The 23,833-nt window shown below is 49.6% G+C and overlaps 1 protein-coding gene across 1 annotated transcript in view; it reads left to right on the top strand.

Moving 5' to 3' along the window:
- The first annotated feature begins 16,468 nt into the window (after window positions 1–16,468).
- Window positions 16,469–23,833, top strand: part of PDE10A (phosphodiesterase 10A) — a 268,184-nt gene continuing 260,819 nt past the window's right edge. The window contains 2 exon segments of the mRNA XM_070796500.1: window positions 16,469–16,663; window positions 16,665–17,358. Coding sequence (XP_070652601.1) covers window positions 16,469–16,663; window positions 16,665–17,358 — 889 coding nt within the window.

The raw sequence follows: 23,833 nt of genomic DNA, 5'->3' as shown, positions 1-23,833 counted from the left end.
TCACTTTCACTTTTCCACCCACTCCTGAGCTTACAGACCTGTCCTTACACAGGAAAGGGGGCACAGCTGTGGATTGCCACTTTGCCAGCCTCCTGGTACCTCCATCCTTCCAGAGCAATTCAGGAGAAAAAATATACATGAAATGTAGATAATATTTTTTAAAAACAAAAGTCAGATCATATAAGTCCACCAAAGTTTCCCCATTTCATGAAGAAGGGAGACCAAGGCTGCTGGGGTCCAGCCCCGGCTGATCCAGGGAGTTCAAAGCGGGGACGGCGTCAGCGAGGATCAGGATACAATAGCTTCAATTAGATATTAATTAGAGATGTAAAGAGTAATAGAATGAGGATATCTCAGTAGGAAAATTCAGTGGAGAAAAGAGGCTGAGTAGCTTGGTTGACACGGGAGACCAATAAAACTTCAAGACAAGAAGTTTGCACCACTTACGTAGGCCACAGGCGTCCTTCCGTTCTCCCGAAGGAGAGGAGACACTGAGGCCTCCCCGGTCGGATCTTAGAAGCCCAGGCATAATTAGTAAGTGTGGTGGGTTCTGTGCTCCAGATGGAGACTCAGCTAGAGTTTGAGACAGAGAACAACATGGGGAGACCAGTATTTCGAGGAACTGATCCCAATTCTTTATTTTCCATGGTCTGCCTTTATACACTGAGATGTTATGCAAAAGTCATGCGGGGTCAGCAGTCCTGACTTTTATCAGAGTCAGGTGCTTCATACAAATGTATACAGAGGTCTTAGGGGTGTTACATCATCTTCTGGCCAGGGGGCCTGCTGACAATTTATGACCCTCTCCTTGTGACAGCGGTCAGTCAACCAGGACACTTATTTCTCCAGGGGTGATTATTCTTAAAACAGACGCCACCCAAATAAAGTTACATTTCTATAGGGTGAGGGTGTAGTGGGTTTTAGTTAAGGAAAGAATTTACTTAGCCTAAGGTCTAACGTGATTAATATCAAAGGTTAATACTTATTTCTTCTATATATTCATTAATGTGTATAAGGGCAGGGGATGTGGAGACTTAGCAACAAACATTGGCTCAACAAATGAAAAACCCTTCACCAATACAATTTCTAATCAGCCCACTATACTTATACTAATGGTTTTCTGACTTTTCTAAGGAACCTGTTTTTAGAAGGTTTAAAGCATCTCGTGCCTCTCACGGTTAGGAGGCTGTGAGCAATCACATGTGGCAGGACGAGCCTGTCAGGCAGGCTAGAGAACCTTCAGAGGAGTTTGTAGGTTGAAACACTCCTATCATGCCCAGGAATTTTTATTAACTGGAGCTCTAAGTTAGCTCCTTCTCTGAAAGAGGTGGTGGGGGACAGCCCCCCGTAAAGTCAGAGGTGTAGGTGAGAGCACAAAGTAGTAAAGTAGGCAGGCTCTGGTTATGGGGGTAGATGCTCGAGGATTTCCAGGGGGACTCCTGAGGCTCGATCCCGCTTTGCGTATGTCGAGCCTCCTTCCTCATGACCTTTGCCACGGGCGGAGTGCCTCACACTGGCCCCCACCACAAGGCCAATGGCCTAAACAGCTTGCAGGAACTGGTGGCCATGCCCTTGCTACCTCCTGGCCACTCCCGCCCCCGCCCGCCTCAAGTCTTCTCCTGGCACACTGACCGCCTGGCTCCTTTGGAGAAGCCACACACGCTGTCTTCGTGGGGCCCGTGAAGTATTTCCCCCTGGAGTAGTATTCTCCCCACGCCCACGGGCTCACCCTCGCCTCTGCCAAGTCTTGACTCACATCTCAGCTTCTCAGTGAGCCCCGCCCACCTGCTGCTGAAAGGCTGCCAGTGCCCAACCCCCTAGTACCCACCACGGCTGCCACTGTCCAGCCTACTTACTCATGACATTTATGGCTTTCTATTCTCCATCCTGGAGTATGGGCTTTGTAAGGGCAGGGGTTTCTGTCTGCTTGGTTCACTCATGTATCCCAAGCGTCTAGAATAATGCCTGGTGCGGCGGACACCCAGCTAGTGTCTGTTGACGGAGCACATGAGTGATTTCCTAGTGTGGTGCAAGAGCTGGTGGTCAGCCGCCCCCAGGCCCCTCGGCCAGCGTTGCCGGGTTTCCTCCTTGGCCCGAGGCCACCTGGGGAGAGATGGCAGTGCTTTTCCATTTGCGTGTCTCCTCTGGGGCATCCACACACATGAGCGCCCTGAGTGCATTCGTTCATTTGATTTTAAAAATGATCTTATTTTAACTAAATATAGAATGTAAATCATTCAAGAAAAAATTTGAACTAAAAAATATTGAAAGACTTCTTTTCTCTTCTCAATATGCAGAAAATACTTACAGAATAATATACTTTAGCCTTATCAAATAAAAATAAACCCCGACTTCAGATCCAGGCATGGATGGCACTGCTAATGACTAGCCAGCATGTAGTCTAATTTTATTTACACTTTGCAGTGATGAGATGCAAAGTTCTGGGGTTTGCACCTTTTGCTTAATACATATCTTTCCAAACAAAAACAAGCAAACAAAGCAGATATTTAAATCGTAGGGTTTCAAAAGCATATAAAAAGAGTTGCTTATTTTCAGAATAGCAAATTCATATTAAAAATATAGCCATAGTTTTAGGGCAGACAGAAGTACAGAAAACCATTGATTTTTCTAATATCAAATTATCTTGATATCTTCACCTCTCTTTTTATCACCAAGATGACTTACTCTAAAAACTCAAGCTTGACAATTTTGCTCAGTTTTCGCAGAAGAAAAGGCCCTGGCTGCGGTGGGTGGGTGTGGACTGTGGGCACCTGGATGGAGAAAATGCCAAGGCTCAGGGAGGAGGCTGAGAGGTGAGGGAATAAGGAAGAGACAGAATGGAACCACATGTCCCCGAGCTTTGAGAACTGAGCTGGGGAGAAGCCCACAAAACACACGAAAAATCCCGATTGGTGTTGGAAGTTGGTGTGACAGTGCTCACAGAGCAGCTGCACTTTTCTGCGGCAGACGCTTTGAGGCCTGGTGGCTTCTGTCCTTTCGCGACAAGATCACTGGTTTTCTTTGGCCTGGGAAGGCCTTCAAGAATCATCAGTTAGGCTAAAAGCTTGTTCGCTAAAAGCACGGTTCAGCCTGAGTTGTCTCATTTTATGACCCTAAGAAAAATAGTAGGTCCCAGTCGTGGGGCGCTGGCCCTGTGCCAGGCATGCATTTTCTCTCTGAATCCTCACAGTTAATCCTCACAGTTACGTCTAAAATGACTTGGAAGAGCTGCCAGGGTGTGGCAGATCCAGGCTTCAAAATCAGGCTCTTCTGACTCCAGAGAGCAGTTTCTTTCTTTTCCTTTTTTCTTAATAGTATTCCTGTCTATTGCCTGCATACGACATGCCAGGCACCACGTGAGACATTCTACACACGTTGTCCTCCATAATTCTCACCATAACATTAGGACATGAATACTATTATTGTTCCCACTTTGACGAAGAAAAATGAAGCTCAAAGCAGTTCTGTATTTTGTTCAGAGACACACACTTGGAAGGAGGTATAAGCAGTTTAAACTTGGCCAGTTTGTCTCTCCAACAAAGACACAAGTCTGCCCAGCTCAGATTCTTCTTCCCCACCAGATCTTTATAAAAGTTAAACTTACACTTGGATGCAAAGAACACTTTAAATGTAAAACCAGAGATTTTACAGGGCATATTCTTTTACTATAGTCAAAAAATTTTTAAAAACAATAATAATGTGGCTGAAAACATTCTTTGCTACTTGGAAATTGACAAGCACACTTCTGTATAACCCGTCTATCAGAGAGGATGTTAAAACTGAAATTAGAAATTTAGAAACATGTGGAAGGGGGAATATTTTATTTCGAAGACCATGGGATCCCTGAAAGCACAACTCGGGGAAAATGCATGGAAGGAAATGACTTCAGCATGAGAGAAGAAAGCCTGAAAATAAAGGAGCTGAGTACACATCACAAAAAGCTGAGAGAAGACGGTCTGGTAAGTGCAAGTGCAAAGAGAGAATTCAGAGCAGCTGAAACCAAGAGCGTAAAAGATAAGAGAAACTACGATATTGAAACTGACTCTCTGAAACAGGAAGTGGCGGAAGAGGCTTGAGTTGTGGGTGGGATCTCGGGATCTCTGGGGGGCCTCTCGCTGCCACAGTATAGTAACTCCTACTCTCTGAGGACCTGAGTATTAGCCGTTGTCTTTTAAACTTGAGAAAGAAGCCATTCAATACGTTGGTCTAAAGAAGCCAAACCTGCTGTGGTCTGGAAAGAAAACAATGAAAAACGTTTACCTGCTCTGAGTTTCTCATTTTGGAATAGCGTGCTTCAAAGTAGGGTTATAGGTTTGGCTTTTGTAAACTGAATTCCATGGAAATGCACTCTGGGGAGTCTGCCCACAGTATGGAATCTTGAGTTATGTTCACTTGTATGGGTGCACGTCCTAGTCCCTTCCTTCATCTCCTTCATCTACTGATAAAGTTATATTTTCGTCAGAGCTGAGCTGTGCCTGGTGACTACTTATTCAACAGATAGACCGTGATTTTTAGACCCTCTTTAAATTCTTTGCCACTCAGAGCTCGTGTATTGCCACTGATTTGGCCTTTTTAGAGGCAGGGTTTTGGGTTTTTCTGTTACTACAGAACTTTCCATCTGTATTTTGTGATTGTGAATCTGCACGTTTCCTTTCCAATTAAGACTTGCCCTACCAAGTAGACTTCACAAACCGTGCCCGTCCGGCCTGTACTAGCACAGCAACACCGTCACGGCGCCAAGAAATTGTGATGGTGAGTCTTCTACCTTTTAATGTTTTAAAGTGAAATGTGATTTTATAAGCCAAATGAAAGATTTGAAAAATTAGATTTTTTCCCCCACTAATTATAGTTTCTTCAGAGTTATACTGTGCTCAGTAACTGTATCCTAGATAAATCCACCCAGAAATGACAGTTCTGGGACATGCTAAATGTGTTTAGTTCCAAGTTTCACCGTCTTGATCAGTGTCAGCCCACCGCTCTCACCTTATTTTAATCCTCTGTAAAGGGAATGGGAAAGGAGGCTCTGACATCCAGTACAGACTGGAGACTCCAGTGGCTGCAGTGAATTGCTGGAGTTTTGTTAAAAGGCTTTGGTCAAGTTAAAAGCCCTTGCTTTGGACAGTGACCCAGGAGATATAGATGGGTAATGGATACCTTTATGCAATTAATGATTTTCTGATAAACTTTGTGGAAATCTTCTTTTTTATAATTTGAATCAGGTTCTAAATGCAGGATTCAAATGGATATTCTAGGGAAATCTCTGGCAGTCAAGTAGTTAGGACAGTTTCACTGCCCAGGGCCAGAGCTGATGCCGAGTCAGGGAACTCTGATTCCAAAAGCTGAGATCTGGCCAAACAGAGACAAGCAAACAGATGAATAAAGGGATATTTTAAGTTAGATTGTAGATCCAACCCTAGCCCTAGCCCTAACCCTAACCTCCTTGCATTGATCTCCTGAATACTTACAGTGAACTTCTTTAAATCAGAGTCCAAAACATTAAATCAGACTTCACCTGTATTTTATGGTTACTTAAGAAATAGGATTTGACTGAAAACAAATGGATAGATTTTCATAGCATGTATACTTAAAAACCCAGCTATAGAAAACTGGGCTATTTCATGCTTAAGCTTGCTTTTATATCAGAGGAGCATATTAACTGAGCCCTTTTTAAAGTGATCTAACTATAATAAACACAAAAATTTGGAAATACCGAATGCAGACATGCTGCTTTGGAGAATAAAGCACACATTATATATTTAAAGGGAAATCAAAGGCCCTAATTTGCCTTCTGTAGCTGCCTTTCATCAGGTTTATAATCCACATGCAAAATCTACAAAATGGGCCTAATTCCTAGCCCATAAAAGTCACCTCGAGAGCTGTTATGAGCAGTTACGGGAGTAAATTAACTTGAGTGTTTGAGAGCAGCCGTAATAACACATTCATGGAGAGACACAGGAAATGGTCGGCATGAAGGGGGCAGAACCAGCAATCTGTTCTCTCCTCCTGGCCTGACGTGGCTCTCAGGGGCTGTGTGAATGGTGCATGCTCAGTCCTCGAGTTCAGGGGGCACCAGTAGCTATTGCCAATCTATGCTTTTCAGGGGTTACCTGTCCTCTGTGGTCACCCCGGGGTGTCAGGCTCATTGGATCCTGAAACCATAACTACCAAATCTACCAGTCTTGGGAAAAGAGAGTTAGGAAAATTTAATCAAAATAGTTTAAAAAGATCAAAACAGTGTTTCACTGCAGCCTCTCATGGGCTGATATTCAGAAAAACAGAGACCCTGGGAATTTATAAGCAGAGAGCATTTACTTTTTCTTTTTATCTTTGGTTGCCGTGGGTCTGCGTTGCTGTGCACGGGCTTTCTCTAGTTGCAGGAGGCTCCTCACCTTGGTGGCTCTCTTGTTGTGGAGCCTGGTTCTAGGCGAGTGGGCTCTGGAAGCTGCAGCCCACGGGCTCTGGAGCACCGGTTCAGTAGTTGTGGCGCACAGGCTTTCTTGCTTCAGGGCGTGTGGGATCTTCCCCGGCAGGGAATGGAACCCATGTCCCCTGCATTGGCAAGTTGGATTCTTATCCACTGTGCCACCAGGGGAGTCCTCATTTACTTTTTGTTCTTCAAAAACCGTGATCTTCTTCTTCAGGGTGATTTAACAGTGATACATTGAACACCTGTGAAATCCATCTGTTTACCAGAGTAGGGTAATGTGAAAGTGACAGATTGTCTTTTGTTGGGCTCCAAAATCACTGACGATGCTGGCTGCAGCCATGAAATTAAAGACGCTTGTTCCTTGAAAGAAAAGCTGTGACAAGCCTAAACAGCATATTAAAAAGCAGAGACATCACTTTGCCAACAAAGGTCCATATAGTCAGAGCTATGGTTTTTCTGATATTCATGCATGTTGGACCATAAAGAAGGCTGAGCACAGAAGGATTGATGCTTTTGAACTGTGGTGTTGGGGAAGACTCTTGGAGGGTCCCTTGGACAGCAAGGAGATCAAACTAGTTAAGCCTAAAGGAAATCAACTCTGAATATTCGTTGGAAGGACTGATGCTGAAGCTGAAGCTCCAATACTCTGGCCACCTGATGTGAAGAGCTGACTCACTGGAAAAGACCCTGATGCTGAGAAAGGTTGAGGGCAGGAGGGGAAGAGGGTGACAGAGGATGAGGTGGTTGGATGGCATCACTGACTCTACGGACATGAGTTGGAGCAAGCTCTGGGAGATGGTGAAGGACAGGGAAGCCTGGCGTGCTGCAGTCCATGGAGTTGAAAAGAGTTGGACATGAGTTAGTGACTTAACAACAACAGTGTGAAAGGCAAGCCATGGGCGTACAGTGTCCACCTGTTAAGACTCCAGCAGTTAGCAAGAAGGTGGAGGAACACGGTCAACAGAGACACCGGGAAGGTCTCCTTCATCCAGTGTGACCCCAATTCAACTAGTGGGGCCCCTCCCACTGTAACTTCTCAGTTTGTTTTACATTTATCCCCATATTTGTTCCTCACCTAAAGTGTGTAATGTGCTGGAGATTGGGGTATTTTAGGAGCCCAGGGATTGTAAGTCCTCTCTACCAGGTCTGACCTCGACAGCTTCCCTAGAAATATCGCCACTGCTTCTAGTTAAACTCCAGAGCCGAGGTATAAGGCTCCCACGGGGAACACACAGGTTTACATCAAGGTGACTGTATCTCGACTTATTTGCAATTATGTAAGATTATGAGATAAAAATCACAGTCATTTTAAACTTGGTTTTAATGTTCAATTCCACCCCACTCCAGTACTCTTGCCTGGAGGATCCCATGGGCGGAGGAGCCTGGTGGGCTGCAGTCCATGGAGTCTCGAAGTGTCGGACATGACTGAGCGACTTCACTTTCACTTTTCACTTTCATGCATTGGAGAAGGAAATGGCAACCCACTCCAGTGTTTTTGCCTGGAGAATCCCAGGGACGGGGGAGCCTCATGGGCTGCTGTCTATGGGGTCGCACAGAGTTGGACACGACTGAAGCGACTTAGCAGCAGCAGCAACAGGAGAATTTTTCAGGATGCACATTAACATTTCTAAACTTTTGTTGTCAATGAGTTGAATCTGAGTTAATGATGTTCTGTTATTTTTCTCGGTGGCCCTGTGGTAAGGGAAAGTGCCCCTTTATGGTAAGTGGTAAGTGCCCCTTTATGCTGTGAATGGGAAATCAGCCCCTGAGTGGTAACTGTGGTGTGACCGCCTTGAAACCACCCTTTGTTTTCTGTATTACACTCAAATGCATTTCCTAGTGACTCAGGTTAAGGGGTGTACTAGGTCTGGGCGCCATATATGTCCACCTCTACTCCGTCTTCAGATTAAGAGGCCCATGTTGGGGCCAGAGGCCCACCCTCACTCCCTTTGGAAGGAGAAGACGGGCAGAGTTGACACAGAGAGTGCCCAGGGCTTGCCCATCCGAAGCTGTCCGTGGCTGAGGCCCCATGAGCCATGCAGTGTGACAGAGCAGCATCCTGGCCCCCTGCCGGGTGGCACGGTTTTAACAGACGATCCCTTTCTCCCCATCAATGACAGGTGCACTGTCTTGGACTTTCTTGGGGCCAGCTGGGCCTCTAGAAAGGACCAGTGTGACGTGGAAAGCAAAGCCAACAGATTACTTAAGGCCACTTAGCCTTGGTGTGGTCTTCTGCAAAGATGGCGTCTGCCTGGTTGGCCACAGTCATGTCCCTCAGCCAGAAGCTCTCAGGGCACAGCAAGCTGAAGAAAAGAAAACTGGATATTTATTATGGGGAATTCCAGTTAGGAACATATGTGGCTTTTTGTTCTATTTTTTCAGCTAGGCTTGATATGCTGCATAGTTGGGTTTGGTTAGTGATAGAAGTGATGATGGGTTATTTGAATGCAGCACGTGTTCTTACGTAGGATTACTTTGAACACCAGTAGGCAGAGTATGGGGCTTCCCTGGTAGCTTAGCTGGTAAAGAATCCTCCTGCAATGCAGGAGCTCCTGGTTGGATTCTTGGATTGGGGAGATCCCCTGGAGAAGGGAATGGCAACCCACTCCAGTGTTCTTGCCTGGAGACTCCCATGGACAGACGACCTGGCGGGCTACAGTCCGTGGGGTCTCAAAGCATTGGACACGACTAAGCAACTAGCACCGCATAGCACACAGGCAGAGTGTGGAATACTGCACCAGGGGCTCAACACTCCTGGTGGAGATTTCTGGAAACATCCTGTGAAAATCTCTGCCAGAGTGGAGTCCTAGAGGGAGGAGGAGAAGGGAATTTTCACATACACCATACGTGTGTGCTAAGTCGTTTCAGTCATGTCCGGCTCTTTGCAACCCCATGGGCTGTAGCCTGCCAGGCTCCTCTGTCCATGGGATTCTCCAGACTAGAATACTGGAGTGGGCTGCCATTTCCTTCTCCAGGGATCTTTCCCACCCAGGAACTGAACCTGCGTCTCTTGCAGCTCCTGCACAGCACATGGATTCTTTACCCCTGAGCCACTGGAGAAGCCCTTCACACACACCAGCAGATGGCAAAAATCTAACCAGACACCAAGGATCTTCAAAGGGGCGGATTTGAACTTGGGTCCTCCAGGCTCTGGCTCGTAGTATTTTCCTCTCCTCTGTCTGAAACAAAGGACGTCCTGCCAAAGAGCTCCTTGGGGAGGGAAGGAGACTGTACCATTGCTCTTGTTGATGACCACAGTGTGAATTAGTACAGATGATAAAGCAAAGTTATTAAACCCCTGCATCTCAACCACACAAAGTGGAAGTGTCCAGAGGTTTCGGAGGACACACTGTCTCAGCTTTCTCTTCCTTCAAGCACAGCTCTCTGGCTCCTGTGGTCACACAGACAACTGTGGCTGAAAAAACAAGGCTGCTTACTTTCTGGCTTCTGTGAGTCCTTTGTGTGTGTGTGTGTGTGTGTGTGTGATAAGGGTCCTTTCAAAAGATTTAATATGAAAAGTCGGTGGCTCAGATGGTAAAGCATCTGCCTACCATGCGGGAGACCTGGGTTCAGTCCCTGGGTCGGAAAGATCCTGTGGAGAAGGAAATGGAAACCCACTCCAGTATTTGGAAAATCCCATGGACAGAGGAGCCTGGTGGGGTACAGTCCATGGGGTTGCAAAGAGTCGGACACGACTGAGCGACTTCACTTCACTTCAGTGATAGTTCACAACGTGTAGCTCTTCCAGACCCGAGATGGCATGTGTGTGAGGAGGGCTGCCGTCGTCTGGAAAATGGAAAACGGCCGTCTGTATCATGAAACCCAGACCAGGAAAAAACTGTGTCTGATGTGCGCAGAGCCCTCGGCGGCTGCACCAGCCTTTCTCTCCGTCTCCTTTTCCCTTTGGGTGCTCTTCTGAGAGGAGCTCAGGAGAACGCAGTCTTGGTCAGTCACGGCCCGAGCCGCCCGCCCGTGGGAACGGCCACGGCCTCCGCTGGCCGCCCGTAGAGGCCCGCCAGCCCTGCTCCAGATCCGAGCACGAGTCTGGAGCCGCCGGTTTTTGTGTTCTGCTGGGGTTTTGTTTTGAGATGAACAGAAAGGAATACATTCTCTGGATTAAATGAGCCATTTTGTTTCTTATTTTTGAGACAAATCTTGGAATCAACAATTTTACTTTTTCTCACAACGGCACCATGTCCCCTCGTATAAAGGTCAAGTCTCATTGCGAAATGTGGCTATTAAAATAATGTTTGCAAGGAAAGGATTCCCAGGCCACAGATGAAGACCTGCTTATTTCAAATGACCTTAACAACACAGTCATTTGTGTGGACACAAGGCGAGCCTCCCTGGGGAACACACTCATTAGGAACTTTAACAGCTGTTTATGAAACGCTCTGCTTGTCTATATGTAAGGTGGTCTCAGGGGTCAGGAAATTTAGGCCATTCCCAACTTGTCTTATTTCGGAGAAGGCGATGGCACCCCATTCCAGTACTCTTGCCTGGAGAATCCCATGGACGGAGGAGCCTGATGGGCTGCTTTCACTTCTCACTTTCATGCATTAGAGAAGGAAATGGCAACCCACTCCAGTGTTCTTGCCTGGAGAATCCCAGGGACGGAGGAGCCTGGTGGGCTGCCGTCTATGGGGTCCCACAGAGTCGAACACGACTGAAGCGACTTAGCAGCAGCAGCTTGTCTTATTTATCCCCAGTGCCTCCATGGTCACTTTCTACTTAAATGCTTTGAATTGACTTTGGCTCTCTTTGAGGAGTATTTCTTTTGTTTAAGTCTTTTATTTATATAATTATATAAAAATGTATATAATTCTCTTATTCAGTTTTCTGTTTGACTCTTAAGATAGCCTCAAAGGAAACTGATACATGTGACCTCTGAAAGCTGATTGAAAGTGTTGATCATTTAACACTTTAACAGTGTTGATTGTTTAACAGGGTTGTATTCTAATTTGGGTGCTTTTGAGAAGCGAAGACTGCCTCAGCATCCTGTGAATCTCAGTGGGTTTCTGAAGTGACTCGATATTTTCAAAATGGCAGTATCTTCAAAATGTAGTTATGCTCATAGGGATTATCACAGAAACTTAGTATTGATTGTTTAATCTCAGCAGGCCTCTTAGCACCAGTCTCCTGGGGGCTAGATGAAAGCAGCGAAGGTGTTAGTCTCAGTCGTGTCCAGCTCTTTGTGACCCCGTGGACGGTAGCCCACCAGGCTCCTCTGTCCATGGAATTCTCCAGGCGAGAATACTGGAGTGGGTTGGCATTCCCTGACCCAGGGATTGAACCCAGGTCTCTCCAATTGCAGGCAGATTCTTTGCTGTCTGAGCCACCAGGGAAGCCCCAGGGGCTGGATACTCACAGCCATTAAGCAGAGCTTATTTGCATGAGGAATTAATGTTTTGCTTTTGATTAATGAAAATTTCTACTTGGATCTTATTATTCAGCAAGGAATATGCTGAATCCCCCTTTCATACTTAAGGAGATTTATTTGGAATATTAATGTTTTAACAACTGGCCGGTTCTCAAAAACATTCCCTAATTGAAAATTAAGCACCATTTTGGCATTGTTTTGGTGAAGAATAACAACTGGTTTTTAGTTGTTTTATAACACAAAGCAATACTAAAATTTAATTTGTTTTATAGTTAATTTATTTGAGTTCATAAAATAATTTAATCAAAACTGCAGTTTTAGGAATATTAGGGCTGAAGGAGTTGGTTTTCTCAACTCCAGTCTATTTTCAAGGCTGTCCCATTCAGTGTATTGACTGTATAACAACATTGTTCTTGTTGGAATTGTAATGCCCTTTTAAGAAACAGGCCTGACTATAATAACACTGTAAGAATGCCTGCTTCTCTTCCGTCAGGATTTGCTAACATCAGTGCTGACAGCAGTTTGTACTCAGGTGGCGTGAGGTGGCAGGTAGGGAGCAAACGCTGAGTGCCTCTTGTGTGCTGGCCTCTGCTGAAGACTACGGAGGAAGAGACGCATGACTTCACATATCACCTGTTTAAAGTAAAATTGTCAATGCAAATTTTATGTGCATTAAAACTTGGAAGAGGTTTAGTGTAACAGGTTCATATATGCAGATAAAATACCTTAGTTCCAGGAGACAACAAAGCTGTGATGGGTTGGAGAAAAATGAAGGCAGGCTTTGAGAAAGAAGTGCTTAAAACTCCAATGAGAACTTGGTGGGCTTGGGAGGCATGAATTAGTGCCTGGCGGCTGGACTCCAGGTTAACATGCCAGACAAGGAATAAATTATCTTCTTAGAGTGCAGAGATCTTGTGTGATATGATACATGTTGATAACTTAGCAGCAATTAAATGGAAAAGTCTGACATATAAACCCACATGTTTTTACTGTGTTTGGGAGCAATAGACACTTGCCTATAAATTATTTTGCTCAAATAACTTTTAAGTGTCAGAGAAATTAAAATCAAGATAGAATGTCCTTTTATAAACTGTATAAATAGACAAGTTTAATATTTAATCAACCTGTGTCTTATATCTTTATAAAGAAAGGTTACTAGCATTTAAAAAGAAAAAACAGGTTATTCAAGAATTAGCACTGTGAATTTTTATAGCTGTAAGCACTAATATTAAAAGTTGTAAAATAAAATCAATGAGACACAGGCCCACATGTTGATCAAAGCATTCATAAAATATTAATTGTATTTATTGTACCTAACTCTTAAGCTCTTTTGTAAAAGGGGTGCATGGTTAACTTATAAAGAAATTTTATGAGAAAAACCAACATTTTACCATTTCTTAGTCTCTTCCTTGAGCCATGCTTTAAAATGTTTTTATGAACATATCTTTCAAATTAGATAATAATCAGGCAGATATTCTTTCCTCTATGTATGGATTATTATGCATAAAATACTAAAATTAATATAAAATTAATATGCAATTAAGCTAATTTTAAAATAACATAGAAGAATTCTTAGAGAATTTAAGTATGCTTGTGGTTGCACAGGTCCACTAATATAAGGCTTCATTACCAATATAAATTTCTTTCTTGATCGTTTTCCTTCATAGAGGGCAGAGGCGAGTGTTTTATATTCTAAAACGTTGAACTGCTAGTGATGAGCATCATGATCTTGGCACCCTTTCTGGTGTTAGCTGCCCTGCTGATATTCTCTTAGTTTCCAATCTTTGCAGTGTGGACGGGCATGTCTTCACCTGAGAACGAAGGAAATTGTTCATTTCATAGAGAGTACCTAGTAGTGGGGTGAATTTTGGCAGTGGTTCTTCCTCTGCTTTTGGAATTACAGCTCCTAATTTCGGTTTGCTTAAATTGTATTGTGATCTGATAACATTTTGACATGTAACTAAGTTTCAAGTTTTATGAGGGCTATCAGAATGCAGAGCTCACTTAATTATGAGCCAACCTGTTTATTCCTGAAAGGTTTGGAGTAACAAGTGTTCAGTCCCAGTCTTCTCCTCCTTCTGAGACATCACTAAGGAAACTCAAAGCGAAGGAAAAGAATCGGCAAGAAACAGCATTCGACAGGTGTTGCAGCACCTGCACACGGGGGTGAGTGACAGCGCCCGCTGAGGCTGTGTGTCTGTGATTTAAATCTTTGACTAAATATTTCATGAAGAAGAAACAGTGGCTGGGCGCCTATTGGATTCACATGAACAGAAGTGCCCTCCAGTATTAAGTAAGGAGGACACTTAACAGATATGATCAATAATCAGTAGGCTCCTCCTCAACCTGTTCCTTTTCCGTTGTCAGGCTCTGGCATTTTTCATTGGTACGGGAAGTGTGTGCTGTCCAGCCATCGGCTGGAGAAAAGAAGGAAGTAAACTAGAAAGAAGTTGATTTCAGAAGAGGGCTAGTGACCATCCTGAAGCTTGTGTCCTGATTTAACGAAGACCCAGAAGAACAAATATCTGATGCTTTCCTCCCTGCGCCCTGTGCCCGGCGCTCCGATGGCTTCTCTTCAAACTAAAGACACATTTTCTTGTAACAGGAAAGTCACTTTAATGACTCCAAAAGGCAACCGAAGAAACCTAAAGGACATTGAGAAGCATTCTGCCTGTAGAAGAATAAACAGTGAACACTTCCAGAAGAAACGCATCCTCCCCAAACCGCCGGGCAGCCAGGCAGACCCTTCCCGCGGGGCCGAGGGCGCCGCGCGCGCGGATCCCCGACTTCCGGGAGAGTAACAGGTGTTAGCGAAGCCAGCCGCGTCGGCCTGGAGGCTTCGGAAGACCGGGCTATGCGGCTCGGCCGTTTCGGTTCTTTCTTCGCCAAAAAAAAAAAAAAAAAAAAAAACCCAGCAGGCAAATTCCACCCCCTTCCACCCCCCGTAAGGTAAGAGCCACCGCAATCTTTTGCTGGTTCTGCAAAGTGAAGAATTCCGATCCAGCGAGTGCCAGGGATGGCGCGCGCTAGGAGCGACGCTCAGAGTTCACCGGGCAGTCGCGGAAACGCCCGGGGACCTGGCTGGGGAACCGGGGCCGCGCCGCCGTCCCGGCGCCCCGTCTGCTCAGTCTGGTGCAAATACATACATGCCCTTTTCCACTGTGGCCGTTTGGATTAGAGTGGGGAAAAGCAGACTAGGGAAGAAATTATATTTCAAGATAAAAAACCCCTCCGAACTGGACGGAGAGAAGAAAAAAAAAAAAGTGGAAGGCTAGAAGAGACCCCGGGACCAAGCGCACACTGGGGTCCCCGGCCCTGCGTCCACCGAGCGGCTGCACCGCCGCACATGCCTCTCGCTCAGGTGACCGTCTTGACCTTCGCGGAAGCAGGGCTTCGGCGCGCCGGCCCCAGTCCTGGGAAGGTGACCTAGGCCAGGGAGTCTGGGTAGCCCGTCCCGCCGTGGGGCAGCCGGCCCACCGCCCCAACCCCCGCTCCGCAGCGCTGCGATGGCCCGGCTGCCTGCGATGGGCGGGTACCGACACCTGCGCGCCCGGCGCTCGGCTCTCCAACTTGGCAAACTTCTGGCGGCCGCTCCGTGCTCAGAGCGCCCGTTGGGCGACATAGTCCCTTTTGTAGTAATTGTCTGGATTGGGGCTGGGGGCCGAGGGAGGGGGCATGGTCCGAGAAAGCCGAGAGTGAGGACTCAGTCTCAGAACTTGTTTGCCTTTTCTATTCTCTGGCCTCACCTGGGCGAACTGGGTTGTGCACACAAAGTTCGTTGTAAAGTGAGTATCAGAGAGGGAGTCCTGGGGAAGAGCTGGCTTGCTAAACCCTAGTTTACTGGGAACAGTAAGCCTTGATAGAAATTCCAACCCAGCGTCTGAGTTGGCACTCTCCTGGGAGTTGTGAGCACATTTCGGTTGGAGCTGCGGGCCGGCTGGCGGGAGGGTGCCCGGGCCCGGGCAGGGGACAAGGCTCGCCCGGCGGTGCACAGCTGGAGCAGCTGCAGGGCGGCGGGTATCAAGAATCTAACACCAGGCCCAGATGTGAGGACGCCTCGCAAGACCCAGGCGTCGCTCGGTCTTCCGGCCCGGGCCCGGGGCGCACCCTGGACGCCGGGAGCCGCTGGGGTGTGGGGCCTGGCGCCGGGGGGCCAAGTAGCTGCGGGGCGCGCTGCGTGGGCGCGGGCGGCTGCGGCGTGGGGCGCCTTGGCTCCGCCAGTGGGCGTCTTCTGCAGCCGCCGCCGCCGCCTCCACGGGCAGCGGCACTGCGGCGCTTTTCTCCGCTGCTTTCGAGCAGTCGCTGAGGCTTAGCCACCACCGGAGCGCGCACAGACCACGCCACGCTTGCAGGCAGCGTCTCCGCCGCCCCTCGCCCGCCGGGAGCACGCCGATTGTGCGCGCCGGCCGGGAGCCAGGCGCCGCCGCGGGGGACTCGCCCGCCCGGCCCCGGGTCCTCCCGGCCCCCCATGCGGAATACGATGTGAAGACTGGGCCGAGCGGGCGCGGAAGACCGGAGAGGAGGACCAGACGGACGAACGGGCTGATCGGCCCGGGAGGGCTGGCCCTGCGGGGGCGGAGCCCGCGGAGTCCCGGCCTGTCGCGCGCCCCTCCCGCCCGCGGCCGGCCCCCACCGGCGGCCCGAGGAGGAGGAGGGGGGCTATGGCCAGCCCCGAAGAGCCACTTGCTCCCCGCCCCCAGGCCCCCCTGCCCGCGGCGGGGGACGAGCCCGGCTCCGGCAAACTCCGCCCGGAGCCCGGGCGCAGCGCCGCCGGCGGGAGGAGCGCAGCGGGCCCGGGCCCGGCCCCCGAGCCGCCTGGTCGCGGCCGGGCCGAGCGCGCCTGGTCCCCGCGCCCGCCCCCCCTCTTCCGCTGGCCGCGCCAGCCCCCCGGGGGGCCCCGGCGCCCTGTCTGCGCGCGGCGGCGGGGGCGGCTGGGTCGCAGCGCGCGCTCCCTTCGCGCTCGCCTTCTCCTCCCCGGTCCGCGCCTCCGCTCCATCTTCCTTTTACTTCTGGCCGCCGCCCCCCCAACCCCCGCCTTCTCTTCTCCCCTCCTCATCTGCTTTTCACCTCCCCGCGCGTCTCCCAGGAAGGGAGGGCGCAGCGGCGGCGGCGGCGGCGGCCCGAGGAGGCGGCGGCGATGCTGGCGGCGGCGGCGGACAAGAGGCGGCTCCCCTGAGCGTCCCCCCCAGCAGGAGTCACCGCGGCGGCGGCGGCGGGCGGCGGCGGCTCTTCCTCTCCCCCGCGCTCCGAGGCTTGCTGCTCTCGGCCCGCGCCGGGCCCCGGCCGCCGCCGCCGCCCCGGCTCCCGCTCGGCCCGGCCGCCCCCCGCGCGGGTTCCCGCGGCTTCCCGGGCGCCGGCGGGGGCTGCCCCGCTCCGGGTCCCGGTCCCGGTCCCAGCCCGGGCGGCGGCGGCCGAACGGCGCGGCGGCCTCGAGGCGCCGGCGCCGCGCTCGCCGCCGCGTTCCCGCTGCTCTTCGCCTCCGACATGGAAGATGGACCTTCTAATAACGCGAGCTGCTTCCGAAGGCTGACGGAGTGTTTCCTGAGCCCCAGTAAGTGTCAGGTTCCGCGTTCCCCGCGGCGGGCGGCGGGCCGGGTGTGTGTGGCCGGCCGGGGGGCGTTGGGCGGCCGGCGACGGGCTTCTCTGGAGGGTCGGGGGGCTCGGCCAGCCCGGGACCCCGGGCTTCCCAGGCTCCTCGTGTCGCGGGGAAGGGTAAGCCGGGAGGGCGGCGGGAGCCGCGCGCTTGGGACGGGACCTGCTGCTGCCCGCCTCGGCCCCCGGGGCTGTTTCTGGCCACGCTCGCCCTGCACGTCTTTTGCTATGATCTCCCACACCACGGACGCCGGCTTCTCTCTGTTTAGCCTGGGGCCACTTGGCTGGAGCAGAGGCGCTTCCTTCCTCCGGGGGGGTCCCGCCTGCTGTCTGCCTCGGCTGGAGGAGGGCAGGCCAGGGCCCCGGGACCCCGCGCTCCCCAAGGTGGAGGCACGGGCTGTTCCCCGGGCTCGGTGTCGCGGCCCGGCCTGGCTACCCCGGGCCCCACCGGGACCCGTTTCCAGAGCGTGGACTGACCGCGTGGAGATGGGTGCGCCTCCGCCCAGAGTCCACTTTCTCTCGGATCTCGAGTCTAGATCCTGGGGTTAGCCGGTGCTCGGGTTGGTAAGGGGCAAGACAATGGGCTGTTAGGGCGAAGGAGAACGGCGCCGCCGGTCCGGACCCCTGGGGCCGCGCCCCACCCGGGACCCCGGGCACTCCCCGCGAGCGGGGCTCGGAGCGCGCCGGAGCAGGGGTGGCGAAAGGCGTGTCACGGGGGAGGGGGGCAAAACCGAGCAGAAGCATCGAGGCAGATATTTGCTAGGAGGCAGGAGGCAGGAGATGTTCAGGGAAGAGGCGCCGGGTGCGCGGAGGAGGGGGCCGCCGTTGTCTTGGATGGAGGGCGAGCGAGGTGAGGACCGGAGACCGGGGCGGGGCGGGAGGTCGCGCCCGCGGGAACCCCGGGCGATTCCGGCGCCAGCCGGGTCGGGCGCGGCTCCTCACGGCCCTCGGCGCGGGCTCCGGCGCCACCGTCCACCGCGTGCGCTCCCGAGCCTTTGTCTGCTTCTCGCCCGGGACCCGCGTTTCCGCGGCGCCTTCTCCCGGCCGGCGGTTCCAGGGTGGCCGTTTTCGGCTTCCTGCTCCCATCTGCCGCTCACTCCGCAGCCCCGGCCGGCCTGCACCTCCCGGGCACCTGGGGTCCGACCCCTCCTCGCGGCCGGAACCCGTCTGGGCTCACCGCCCGCCCGGGAGCCTCTGGGGTGCCGTTCCCGGGCGTGTGAGCGTGTCTGGTGGGGCCTGGCCGCCGCCCCCCATCCTGCCGCGAGCTCCCGCCTCCCTGGCCAGGTTCAGCCCGCTCGGGCCGCGGGACCCAGCGGCCTCGCGGACGCTTGTTGGCGGTCTGGAGCCGCTGGCGGCAGTCTCTGCTCGTGTTTGCCATTGACCTGGAAGGACAGCGGGGTGTGGGCCCTGGACGCCCAGCGGACACTCCTATCCTGTAGCCTCCCCCTAGTCCGACCCGCAGGGCAGCTCTCAGGTGTCTGCCTCCTTCGGGCCCCCACCTTGCGGGTGTTGCTTGACTCCTAATTGCTGCGGTTCAGGAAGGACACGGTCTGCGGGGAGCGGCCTCGCCTGCTGCCCTTAGACGTGTTAGGTATGGACATCTGTACTTGTTGAAACGGACCCCGCTTGGCAGTGAACTGAATGAAGGCTGGCGGAGAGTGTGGAGCTCCTAACTCACTCTGACTTGAGTTGGGTTAGTCCGGTGCCTAGGACTGGGGTTCCAGTCTGCCCCTTTCCTCTTGAACTAGGGATTTCTTTCACTAAAAAATAAAACAGCAGTTTTTCACAATTTGCAGATAGTGGAAGGGAGGGAGACGGGGGTGGAGGCTCCCATACATTGCATATGAAAGTTTTGGGTGGATGACTGTGCTAGGGAGACTGGGTGTGTAGGGATTTCCCTAAAATGATGAAGTTTCTGTTCCTGTTGTTACTGCTGTTTGTCTGGGGTGGGGCAGGTTGGGAGGGATGTTGGGGAGAAGAATAAAGATGAACATCTCAGGTAAGATGGAGGTGTCCTGGGAGAGTCCTTAGCAAACTGTCTTTTTGGAAAGACAGGACCCCGGGGGAGAGGGCCATCTGCCCCCCTTCCCACCCGCTGCCCTGCAGGGAGTTTCCACAGGGAGAGGCCCAGTGATAATAGACTCAGGAGTTGTTGAAGGTTTTTGTTTGTTTCATGGTTTTTTTTTTTTTTTCCTCCCCCTTAATCAAGTCAGTGAGAAGTAGCTTGGGATTTGAATAGGAACCAATGTTTATAAAAATCTTTGGAACATTACTAAGGTAGTAAATACTAAAGGTCCCTGGGTTGGGAAGATCCTGTGGAAAAGGGAATGGCTACCCATTCCAGTATTCTGGCCTGGAGAATTCCATGGACTGTGTAGTCCATGGGGTTCAAAGAGTCGGACACAACTGAGCGACTTTCACACACACGCACACACACTTTTGAGAAAAATCTATTATTGGACCCAGCTCACTGCAAAAATGGCAAGAGGCTAGATGGTGGCTTTAAGAACCGCATCAGTTTCTGCTCGGACACTGTGTCCTTCACGTTAGGGACTCTCTTTCTGTCTATTGCTGCGTGACAAGCCACATTTGTGGGAATTGCTGAAGTACCTGAACCTTGGCAGACTTTTTTGATATTTGTCAATGAAAATGAGTCTTTTTGAGAAAAATCTGGGTTTCTGTAAGAATGCAAAAGTGCCCACATGTGTAAGGATGTGTCATAGCTGGTGGCCGTTTATTCCCTTTTTTCCTTTCTGTCTGATCTCTTCTGGGTCTAACAAGCAAGTTGTCACATAAAGGCTGCTATGTCTGATTGTTGTTTGTAGAAATGCCTGTTTTACCATTATCGGAAAGCAAATCGTGTTTTGAGAGTATAATATCCTGTTTTCACTCCTGTCCATTTTGGCTCTGCATTTTGGTTCACACAGATTCACTGATTCGCTCGGTAATGCATGGAACAAACACTTATTAAGAGCTCCTGCCACTTGCCAGGCGCTGCCCTACCAGGCTGTAGTCCAAGAGTTCACCAACTTGAGAAGAGAGCCTCCGAGAAGCAAGTGCGGCAATGACGCCCAGTGCCAGGGGGCTCGGCGGTCGTTCTCTGACCCTGGCAGGCTGGTGCTGACTGAGCTTCATCACCCATCTGCCTTTAAGCGCTGACCTCTGAGCTTGTCCTCCGGTACTGGGCTTCGGGACTTCACTGCTCGCAGAGGTGTTGCTGTGAAGTCCGCTCTGCAGTGCCGTGTGTGTGTTTGTGTGTGTGTGCGTGTGTGCATGTGTGCGTGTGTGCGCAGACAGGAAAGGAACACCAAGAGGCCATGCTTTGACAGGCCAGTAGGAGCTGCATTGTCTTTTGGAGGAAACAGCTCACTTTGTCTACACGTGGAGCGTGGCAGGGCGTGCAGGAGGTATGTACACCGGTGGGGCAAGGACTTGGAGTTGAGTTGGGAATCCTGCCCTAAGAACACACGAAAGTTAAAGGAAGGTCCTTGTCTCTCTCTTCCTCTCACAAATGCTCCTGCCTCTCTCCTCATGGGTGTTTCCCCGGTAGGCTGCTGTGAATAATGCATAGAGCTGTAGAAAAGAAAAATACTGCTCAGAGACAGCAGAGATAGCGAGGAAAATGAGATAGGAGAGACGAGATAGGATGAGAAAGTGTTGCTGCTGGCGGCAAACACGTCTTCACGCTACAATTTGTTGTATATTTCTAAAATATTCTGAACAGAAAATGTGTATGTGTTTAGGAAAGGTGGATTTTTAATATACTCTCCATCCATGACTAACCACTCCTTGCTCTGTTTCTTGAGACTTAAGATACTGTGTGGCCAACACTTGAGCAAACTGAGATAAATATGGTCCCTTTTAAGAGCAAGTGCGTATAACACACAGACTCTACTCTAGACTTCACATTTAACTTGTTCCTGTGGACCTGATGATTCTGGGATTGCAGTGGGATGCAAGGCTGACTACGCAGCAGCGAAACTGGGTAGAAATCAGTTAACAGCAACTGACAGGGAGATGCAAACAGCGGAAACCAGTCCTTCGGAGGAGCTGCAGTGCCGATGGGATACCCACCAAGATAACCAGCAGAGGAACACTGTGAGGACTTGCCGCCAGGCCCGGGTGAGATCAGGAAAGAGCCCAGCGAAGTGGAGGTGCCAGTGTCTGTCCTGACTGGTGGAATCAGGGTTTAATCAAAGGAGAAGCTGTTTGAACTGGGAGGAGTTATTCATATTCATCAATTTTTAGTTTCACAAAATTCTTCTTTTAATTTCAAGCAACTTCCACGAACAAAGATAATCCCTAAACATTTAAATGAGAAACAGTGGAAACCATAGAAGATGGTGTCTTCTGCAATGTCAGCCTGACCCATTAGCTTGAGGTAATTTTGCATCTAAAACTTTTTCTGTCCCATTAACAAAATTAAGTGAGGTCAATAAATAAATAAGTGATGGGGATACAGCATGGTGACTGTAATTATTAATACTGTATTACATATTTGAAAGTTACCAAGGGAGTAGATCTTAAAAGTACTTATCACACACACACAAATACAGTATATGAGGTAGTAGATTCTGTTTATTGTACAGAAGGTTAAGCTTGATGTGGTGAACATTTTACCAGTTAATACACTGTTAGCTATTGTTTGTTAAAATCAGCTCACAAATTCTGAGAAGGAAAGAAAAAATAATTTTAACGAAAAAGGAATATTTCCCTCTTAAAAGAAGAACTTAGTTTTAATTAAGAAACATTTTAATTTCCTTTTAAAATGTAGATCGAGCTCCTCCAGCTGATATAAATCTGACTAAGGGGAAACTCCACTAATTTATTATACCATTGCTCAGTCTTGTCCCACTCTTTGTGACCCGTGGACTGCAGCAAGCCAGGCTTCCCTGTCCTTCACTGTCTTCCAGAGTTTGCTCAAACTCACATGCATTGAGTCACTGATGCTATCCAACCTTCTCAGCCTCTGTCTTCCCCTTCTCTTTTTGCTTTCAGTCTTTCCCAGCATCAGGGTCTCTTCCAGTAAGTTGACTCTTCATATCAGGTGGCCAAAGTATTGGAGCTTCAGTTTAAGCATCAGTCCTTCCAATGAATATTCAAGACTGATTTCTTTTAGGGTGGACTGGTTTGACCTCTTATAGTCCAAGAGACTCTCAAGAGTCTTCTCCAGCACCATAGTTCAAAAGCATCAATTTTCCAGCACTCAACCTTATGGTCCAAACTCTCACATCCATACATGTCTACTGGAAAAACCATAGCTTTGACTATACAGACCTTTGTTGGCAAAGTGATGGGTCTGCTTTAATATGCTGTCCAGGTTTGTCAGAGCTTTTCTTCCAAGGAGCAAGTGTCTTTCAATTGTATGGCTTCAGTCACCATCCCCAGTGATTTTGGAGCCCAAGAAAAGAAAATCTGTTACTATTTTCACCTTTTCCCCATCTATTTGCCATGAAGTCATGGGACTGGATGCCATGATCCTAGTTTTTTATGTTGGGTTTAAACCAGCTTTTTCACTCTCTTTCACCTTCATCAAGAGGCTCTTTAGTTCTTCTTTGCTTTCTGCCATTAGAGGGCTGCATATCTGAGGTTACTGATATTTCTCCTGGAAATCTTGATTCCAGCTTGTGCTTCATCCAGCCCAGCATTTCAAATGATGTATTCTGCATACAAGTTAAATAAGCAGGATGGCGGTATGCAGCCTTGATGTAGTCCTTTCCCAATTGGACAGCCCATTGTTCTGTGTCCAATTCCAACTGTTGCTTCTTGATCTGAATACAGGTTTCTCAGGTGACAGGTCAGGTGGTCTGGTTTTCCCATGTCTTTAAGAATTTTCCATAGTTTGTTGTGATCCCCACAGTCAGATCTGAAGTCATGTATGATGTGAAAGTTGGACCATAAAGAAGGCTGAGCACCAAAGAAATGATGCTTTCAAACTGTGGTGCTGGAGAGACTCTTGAGAGTCCCTTGGACTGCAAGGAGATCCAGCCAGTTCATCCTAAAAGAAATCAACCCTGAATATTCATTGGAAGGACTGATGTGGAAGCTGAGGCTCCAGTACTTTGGCCACCTGATGGGAAGAGCTGACTCACTGGAAAAGACGCTGATGATGGGAAAGACTGAGGGCAAGAGGAGAAGGGGATGACAGAGGATGAGATGGTTGGATGGCATCACCGGCTCAATGGACATGAGTTTGAACAAACTCCCGGAGATAGTGAAGGACAGGGAAGCCTGACGTATTACAGTCCACGGGGTTGCAAAGGATTGCACATGACTTAGTGACTGAACAACAACAACTCAGTCAAAGGTTTTAGCTAGTCAGTAAAAGCAGAAGTAGATGTTTATTTTTCTGAAATTCCCTTGCTTTCTCTATAATCCAACAAATGCTGGTGATTTGATCTCTGGTTCCTGTGCCTTTTCTAAATCCAGCTTGA

This window comes from Bos indicus, chromosome 9 (genome assembly GCF_029378745.1).
Source record: "Bos indicus isolate NIAB-ARS_2022 breed Sahiwal x Tharparkar chromosome 9, NIAB-ARS_B.indTharparkar_mat_pri_1.0, whole genome shotgun sequence".
Lineage (NCBI taxonomy): Eukaryota > Metazoa > Chordata > Mammalia > Artiodactyla > Bovidae > Bos > Bos indicus.
The sequence above is the reverse complement of the archived record's forward strand: the minus strand, read 5'-3'. Positions and strand labels throughout refer to the sequence as shown.